Source organism: Etheostoma spectabile, chromosome 4, assembly GCF_008692095.1.
Source record: "Etheostoma spectabile isolate EspeVRDwgs_2016 chromosome 4, UIUC_Espe_1.0, whole genome shotgun sequence".
NCBI lineage: Eukaryota > Metazoa > Chordata > Actinopteri > Perciformes > Percidae > Etheostoma > Etheostoma spectabile.
The window spans coordinates 12755663-12764354 of NC_045736.1; the positions used below are offsets into that span (position 1 = coordinate 12755663).

Below are 8692 nucleotides of genomic sequence, written 5' to 3' on the forward strand. Positions count from 1 at the left end.
TATTCATCATAACCAACAAGTTATCAAAATTTAGTTTTTTAGTTCAGTTCATCTTTAAGTACAAAATTTGAAGCTCTTCTCTTATTAGAGTATCGGTGGTGTTTAGTGAAACCCATAGGGAATAAATTATTAACTTTAAAGTCCATAATTTCTTTCACCAATTTTGGAGCCATTCTTTTTTCCTTCCTTTTCTGTTTTTCTCAAACAGTTTTCTCCCTACTTCTAACACTGTGTTAACTTGTGCAAAGCATTATATACTGAGAGTACCGACGAGTTAATTGACTGCAAACTTGGCTTGATGGGCTCACCTAATCTGCATCTGCAATTGACATTATTGTCAATTCTGTGGAAACACATGGGATGGCCAATTATCACAAAGAGGTGTACTGTTTGGGTTAGCATATACTTCTGGCCTTATATTATGTGTTTTCTATAACTGAATATCCATTATCTTGTTTAACAATTTCATATCCATCTTATAATTAATTGGTTTGTGATATTTTCACATTTCAAGTATAGCCTGTAACCTCAAGGTTGAAGCTAATAACATAAATAGCCTATATAATTTATATTAATGTTAGTAGCTTAAGGCTACAGTGGTCACAAGTTGATCTGACTGCCTCCTGTTTTAAAGATTTAAAGTATGAGATAGCTGAGACTTATATATTTTTCCACAATAGTTTGAATCCCGTGAAATAATTTTTTTTTGTCAGAGATGGACATTTTGAGTTTCAGGTTGCTTTGAATGTGCTTACCGTAGACAAACAAAAAAGATGTACACTTTGTGGGAATCAAACAAAAATACAGACAATTTCTGAGCAAGAGCAACCTGTGAGTTATTTGCATGCAGTGTGGTCACAAGTGGATCTGGCTGCCTCTTCATTTTAACACACTCAGTGTGAAGTTTGAGTTGATATGAAGCCATGCCCACCAATTTGTCATACGGCTCATGGCGCACCGCGCTAGGCTGCTGCGAAATTTACATTTTCCCAAGAAGATACAAGTTCGTTTTCAAGTTAGATTTTTATTTTGTTTATTCTATTTTTAAAAGGGCTAAATACTTTTCCATGCAACATGTGTTTACTCAAACAGGCTCTGAAGACGAATAGGTGTATTCAATAAAATGTATTCTAGACATTAACAGGAAGAGCAACGCTCTGTTACTGTTTTCCTTAACAGCAAGCCGCGTTTAAAACGCGACTTAACAAGTTTCCTCAGACTAGACTCCAAAGACAAAGAGAGGTAACGTATCCGTTGTTATGTTGAACATTTTAATGACAACTTTAACAGGCATTCACACGGACAGCTACGTATTCTCTTTCCGTTTGCATCGCTTTTGGCTGACGGTCGCCAGTTAACATGGACTCTCGTTAAACCGAAACACCGGGGCTAACAGCCGGAGCTAACAGCCGGGGGTTTGATTTAAACCCTATTATAGCAGTTGTTAGATGGTTAGAAATGGTTGCACTGGCACCCAGATGCGGAGTGGCAATTGGGAGAGTCTTTTCCTGGTGTCATTGTGGCGAGGCTGCCTGGCGTGCGCCCGCGGCCTGTGCAGCGACGCTGCAGTGAGATTAGGGGCCAATGCAGCGATATTTCCAGATATGATATTAATGGCAGACTGGTCAGACACAATACATTCATGATTTCATTTTCTTGTTGCTTATTTTTCTCTCTCTTTTTCACTTATCTTGGATATCTTTATTCTACTTTCGTGCAACAGACCCCTGGTATCCGAGCCTGTTAAGATGCCGTGTAAACCTATCAACGGCTACCCACGTCAACAGATTCGCTACATATTCATAAACATTTTACTGGCCTTTGCACGTTGCACCTCAAACTTGCCCAAAACCTTCAAACCCCCTTAAAGAAGCGACCAGGCCTGCCTTGTTGCACCATCGAAAAGTCTTTCTGAACTTTCCATTTTCACACAGGAACATCTGGAGATGTTCTGCTAAATGAAGTGTGGTTGATTCAGGCTACTGTGCATGTAGCTTGTAGCTCCAGGTAATGACTTTTGGGCCTTATATTTTAGTATTTCTTTCAGTTTGAATGCAAGAGATACTTGACACTCTGAAGTCCTATGGATTGGTCCCCTCATCAGCCCTTGCATTTTCTCCATTCAAACAGAAGATTTTAATCTAGTAAAACACGGTAAACTAGAATTCACTCACACCTCCCATTAGTTATTCTTACCCTTGTATCATTATCTCTGCATGTCTTCCCCCCCCCACTGGGTTTACCAAAGGCAACTTCAGAAGACGGCAAGCTGGCGACCAGAGCAGGAAAGGAAGGCAAGAAGGAGGAGGAAGAGGAAGAAGAGGAGTATGTGGTGGAGAAGGTTTTGGACCGCAGAGTGGTGAAGGGAAGAGTAGAGTTTCTGCTGAAATGGAAGGGGTTCTCAGAGTAAGTATGAGTCTAGAATATTAATACTTGTTGTTCTTGGTCCTGAGATATATAATATATTTACATATTGTTAATAAGTGTCAGCATGGTATCATGCCCTCAAAGTTTAAGGTTTGGTATTTTGACACTATGTTGCAGACCCACAAATAACCTTACAAGATGGCAATAGAAAAAATGAATAATAGTAATGATAACTAGAGTGAGAATGGATTGTCTAAAAACAAAGTGTGAGGAGATGTTCTTCTGTCTGCAATCACCTTTCCAGTGAGGATAACACATGGGAGCCACAAGACAACCTGGACCTGGACCTTATCACCGAGTACATGCAGAAAAACAAGGAGATGGAGGAGAAGAAGAAGAAGAAGAAGGGCAAGAGGAAAGGTGTCAGGGAGGATGAGGTGAGTGAAGGAAAGAGGTTACTCCAGACTGAAGAGTCCCAGAAATCTAATCTCAATATTAATGAATGCACACAGGGGGTTTCACAGATGTCTTTTAGGACTTATTTATTATACCGTAATTCCTCAGAGAAAAACCAGTAGTCAATTAAACTGCGGCCCTCTAATAGTGGCCGGGGGGGCAACACGGATAAATAAAAGGCGGGGAAAAATTAGTGTGGATAATCTCCTCAGTGCCTTTCATATAATGTGCAGTCATGTTTATCGTAATGTACATTTCTACCAATTTAACTTAACAGATTCAACAATATATTCACACTTTGTTTTTCTGGATTATGGTTCTCGTATTTATTTTTGAGAGTGCCAACCAATCGACTGAGAGGCTGATGACCCCTACAGATACTAGATCAAGTTCAACTGGGAGTCAAACACTCCACAAAGAAAAGTTTCCAGCACTCCAATCCCAGACCATCCCCCGGTTGTTACCGCCTGGCTCAAGGTCGGCAACAAAAAGGCCACGCAGATATATCTATCCAAACTTTATTAACACACACACAGCGTAACCATGGTAATGCAGCTGTGGAACTTAGACACAGACATGCTGTGAACAATGCTTCTGGTTTTACTTAGCTCGCTCCACCATGGCGCCTTACCAACTCACTCACTCTGTCTGTTGATATACAAACGCAGATCAATGGACATGCATGTATTTTTGGGGGGGTGTATGAGGCCACCCCCCTTTCGACCAATCAGTACATCTTTGAATGCAAAACCTTTACATACATTTGTGTTCAGAATAACAGCTGTGCTTTTAAAGAAGTGAATACTGCTCAAAATCCTTAGAATAGACCAACATTGATCAAGTTTGTGTTTAATAAAAAAAAGGAATATTAGCAGTATTTGCATTTTTCTTTAGAAACTCAAATGTTTACTGTATAAACTGAAAAATGTGTCAGGGTTTGAATCCCTGCATATAATATATATATATATATATATATATAATATTTAGTTGCATAACCATTATTTCTGAGAACTGCTTCATATCTGTGTTGCATGGAGTCACCTGTGAACAGGTATTCCAGCCCAGGACCATGGAACTACATCCCATAATTCCTCTGCATTACTGGGTCTGGACTCAGAAACAGCATTTATGATGTCACCCTACAAGTGTTCTCTGGGATTGAGGTCCGGGGATCGGGCTGGCCGCTCCATAACATCCATCTGGTTCATCTGGAACCAAGACTTTGCTCCTTCCTGGTGTTTTTGGGTCCTTGTCTTGTTGAAAGACCCGTTTCCAAGGCATTTCCTCTTCAGCATAAGGCAACATGACCTCTTCAGTATGAGAAACATCCCATAGCCACCATGCTTTACTGTCTTTACAGTGGACTGGGGCTTGATTTCAGTGCAGGGGGGTCGGAGGACAAACTGTCTGCGGCTCCTAGACCCAAAAAGAACCGTTTCCCTCTCATCAGTCCCCAGAATGTTGCTCAATATCTCCATTGGCCAGTCAATGTGTCCTTTGGTTGTTTTCCACGTCGGTCAGGCTTTGGATGCCATTTCAAGGCATTGGAAATCATTTTGGCAGAGCAGCTTATAATCTTCTGTACTTCTTTATGTTTTTTCCCCTCTCATATCAGCTTTGTAGTCAAAGTCTTCTGTTCCTCAGAGCAATGTCTGGAACGAGCCATTTTGCTGAGTATTTCTGTGTGAAATGCACTATAACCAGCATGCACAAAATGTTCTTCCTTCCTTAAATATGTATACAGTATATAGATTAAATATGGGAAATCAGATCACTAATTGAACACAACACTGCTATTATTTTAGACATGCTCCTTTCAATTACAGACTCAATACCACAGAATGAGCAGCATGCATGTCATGACTGTTGGTTTTCTAGGACTCTACAACACTTACTAGTAAATTATTTGCCATGTAGAAGGTAACCCCTACAGATGCCATTGAAAGCTAAAAGCATTTACAATTTTCACGGCACTAAAATCCCAGATAATTCCCCATTTGTTACCAGCTGGCTAAAGGCCGGCAACAAAATGGAGGCCACACACAAATTGATCAAAAGTAGTTTACCACAAACTAACACTGGATGTTATATTTTCCATAATGCAACTCTATAATAGTGATGTTGGCAGATAATTAAGAAAGGTAATGCTTCAGTCAATGTTCCATTAAATGTTGTTTCTAATTTAAGATAGAGCTCTACAGCATGGCACTTCACTAACTCACTCTCTTGGTTTTTCTCTCTGTTGACAGAAACGGAGAGGAAGAGGAGTCAGATGTCACCGCTGTCAGCACTGTGGCAAATCCTTCACAACATCAGGATATGTAAAGATTCATCAGAGAGTTCACACTGGAGAGAAGCCTTACAGCTGTGATCAATGTGGGGCAGCTTTCATACTACAGAGTGTCCTGAAAAGACATCAACGTATTCACACGGGAGAGAAGCCGTACAGCTGTGATCAATGTGGGGCAGCTTTCACACTACAGAGTCACCTAAAAAATCATCAACGTATTCACACTGGAGAGAAACCTTACAGCTGTGATCAATGTGGGGCAGCTTTCACAGTCCTGACTTACCTAAAAACACATAAACGCATTCACACTGGAGAGAAGCCGTACAGCTGTGATCAATGTGGGGCAGCTTTCACACAACAGAGTGCCCTGACAAGACATCAACGCATTCACACGCTAGAGAAGCCGTACAGCTGTGATCAATGTGGGGAAACTTTTTCCCGTGGTTATGCCCTTAAAGCTCACCAGCGCATTCACACTAGAGAGAAACCCTACAGCTGTGAACAGTGTGGGGAAACCTTTTCTCAGAGTAGTTGCCTTAAAAAACACCAGCGCATTCACACTGGAGAGAAGCCGTACTGGTGTGAACAATGTGGGGGAACTTTTTCTCAGAGTTGTGACCTTATAATACACCAACGCATTCACACTGGAGAGAAGCCTTACACCTGTGAACAATGTGGGGAAACCTTTTCTCGTAGTGGTAACCTTAAAACTCACCAGCGCATTCACACTGGAGAGAAGCCGTACTGGTGTGATCAATGTGGGAAAACGTTTTTTAATAGTAGTAACCTTAAAAGACACCAGCGCATTCACTCTGCCTCGTTGTGAACATGTTTCAGAGCCAAGCTGTTTCCTCCTCCTCATGCCCTGATAGCTGTGTTGTTATATTCTGATCTTCTCTCCACATTGAAGGCTGACCAGCAGTAACTTTATCTTCTGATCAACATGTATGTTATTGTGGATCAGCTGGACTGTTTTCTGCCTTTCTTCAGAACCTTTTACCATATAGGGACCTGTATTGGTGCCTGAACCCATCCTTTTGTAAATATATATTTTTAAATTTATATATTTAAAAAAAAAAAGGAGCACAAAAAGATAGCAACATTTAAGAACAGCTTGTTTATTGCTATATGGTCCAAATTAAATGTAAAAAAAATGAAATATTTCTCCAGTAAATTGCTGTTTTATGACTAAAACATCCACTAGATGGAAAAAGGCAGCGCTGGTGTTTCAGTAGCACCAAAATCCCCGTTACTATTCGGCCCGATAGATACCGGGTGTTAAGGCTCCGGTGCCGTACTAGCACCGGGTTTCGGTACCCAACCCTAACCACAATGTACCCACAGTGGGAAGGAGAAGACCCAGAGGAGAAACATTAAGACGTTTAAAGATGTTTTGGTTGGAAAACGTAGACATGTCTGAAAACCTTTTTATTTTGTAAAGATTTTCTTCTCATCTCTAGAAACATACAACTTTTTTCGGCTGACAGGAAGTCATTGTGATTTTTATTTTAGGAATACATTATTGTCACCCTTATATATTGGGTTTGGGATGAAACTATGAAAAGTTGGGTGTTTAGAAGAAGCGCAAATTCAATATTTGTGTAAATTCGTCCTCTCATCATTACAAACATACTAGAAGTTGGCCATTTTTAATTGTATATTCTCAAGTTATTGTTTTGTAGTTTAACATCATGTTTTCCTACTTTGTGGAATTTAATTTATTAATCTTTATCTGACATTTCATATTTTCTCTGACTGAATGTGGTTTTAAATCTGTTGGTCTGTTCAGACTGAAAGTAAAGACACTGATGATGTCATACAAAATCAGAAAATAGAAAGCAAACGGCTGATTTATTCATCTGACTTGTAGAATAACATTGATGATTGCAAAACATTTAAAACAATTCAATGTGGAACAATTAAATACAAAATAAAAGAAATGAAACGAGGCCTCGTGCTGATTATTTGTGACTTGATTTGGTAGTTTTATCCTTCCTGCCGTTTCTGTGTTTAAACTCCTTGATAAGAGAACGTTTCCATCCACTAAAAGTGCTGAAAGACTCGTATTGTTATTTTAAGTGTGTGACAACATTATGGGATGGATTCCTACAGAGATAGAAGTTTAAGTTATAGAGTACGATCCTTTTAGTTTAACATGAAACAGCCCCAACATCACCATCACCAAACCCACCAGACTCCATGTAAATAATCACTGCTTTTAGCGTGTATAGAGCAGCATATCTCCACCAGACTCCATGTAAATGATCACTGTATTTAAAACAAAAGACATTTTGCTAACTATTTGACATTGATATCTTTGGTCAATATATAATGCAACCCCCCCACCCTTTGATTGTTTCCTATTGACGAATGGCAGTTCATATCCCTCAATCTCCACCAACTCCTGTTCTACCGTAAGGCAAGTCTCTGTTATTGCAATTGCTGTGAACTTTTTTTTATTATTATTTGTTTTAGACACTGTTTGATTATTGAAAGGTTTGTGATAAGGCTCCAGATGTTAAAACTGATATTGTGTCGTCTATTTTTATGTATTTGTACCCTGGCTCCGGTGTCTGGCTCACAGGCCGCTGATAATCAAATGTTTTGCTTGAGGTTAGCAACTCGATTCTACAGGAAAGCGATCTCCATATTTTGCCTCTTTAGTGTTTGTTTTTTACTCAACAGATCGATGCTTTTCTTCTGTTGCTCTGCGACAGTTGAAATCACCGCCGACAAGAAGTCCAGAGATTTCTTGATCTCCTCAACCTCATCGGGTAGGATTGCATTTTTCTTAGGCGGCATATTCTCCTGGTGATAGCTGGCTGCATCAGAGCACCTGAGTATCAGGGTTTCATTCTCCACCTCTGAAAAGTGCCACTTCTTAGCCGGGTTACGTCTGGCCATGTTGTTAATAGTAGAGGCGAGGCCTCAAAACCGAGAATATATTGGGGTGATATTTTAATTACGATCGTTTCCAGCCGCTGCATTTATCAATGTACGATCATTCTTACGCTCTGATTTGTGTGATACGAACATTTCAAGAATCTCACGTGAAGCCTGTCATAACAAGATTTCTGCGCTCATTTCTGGGCTGGTTTTTACCTTAGGTTGATAAATGAGGGCCATTAGCTCTAAGGATGTGCTTCAATACATAACTGTATGAGTACCACAATGATTTAATTTGTTTACCTTGTCATAAGATAAAGCCTTTTTCCAAACTACAAGAAAACAAGGGGCTATTCTGCAAAAGCACAGCTGGGAGTGTTTGAGAGCCCTTTGAGGTGCAGTGTGATTTTCGGCTGAGAGTCTTCGGGTGTGTTTAGGTGTGAGCCGAAATAGTCGTCAAACAACAAAGACAAAACAGCGATCAGGTGGTAGGACCGGAGTATTGAAGTCCCGTCCATGCAACCGATGGATATGATTAAAACCTGCATACAGCCCAACCACTTACCAATTACATCACTGGAAAGACAGGGTCCTGACAGGGTAGTGGATGTCGATTTGTCAAAATGGACAGTAGACTGCCAGAACAGGATTTTCCTCGAGAACATAACTGTTCATGGTGCTGTCAACCACTTT

General features: G+C 40.2%; 1 protein-coding gene across 1 annotated transcript; it reads left to right on the forward strand.

Moving 5' to 3' along the window:
• Window positions 1–1748: 1748 nt before the first annotated feature.
• On the forward strand, window positions 1749–7705 carry LOC116687465 (zinc finger protein 239-like). The gene is made up of 3 exons (XM_032512898.1): window positions 1749–1779; window positions 5077–5886; window positions 7698–7705. The coding sequence occupies exons 1-3, from the start codon at window positions 1749–1751 to the stop codon at window positions 7703–7705; spliced, it is 849 nt and encodes a 282-aa protein (XP_032368789.1).
• The last annotated feature ends 987 nt before the right edge of the window (window positions 7706–8692 follow it).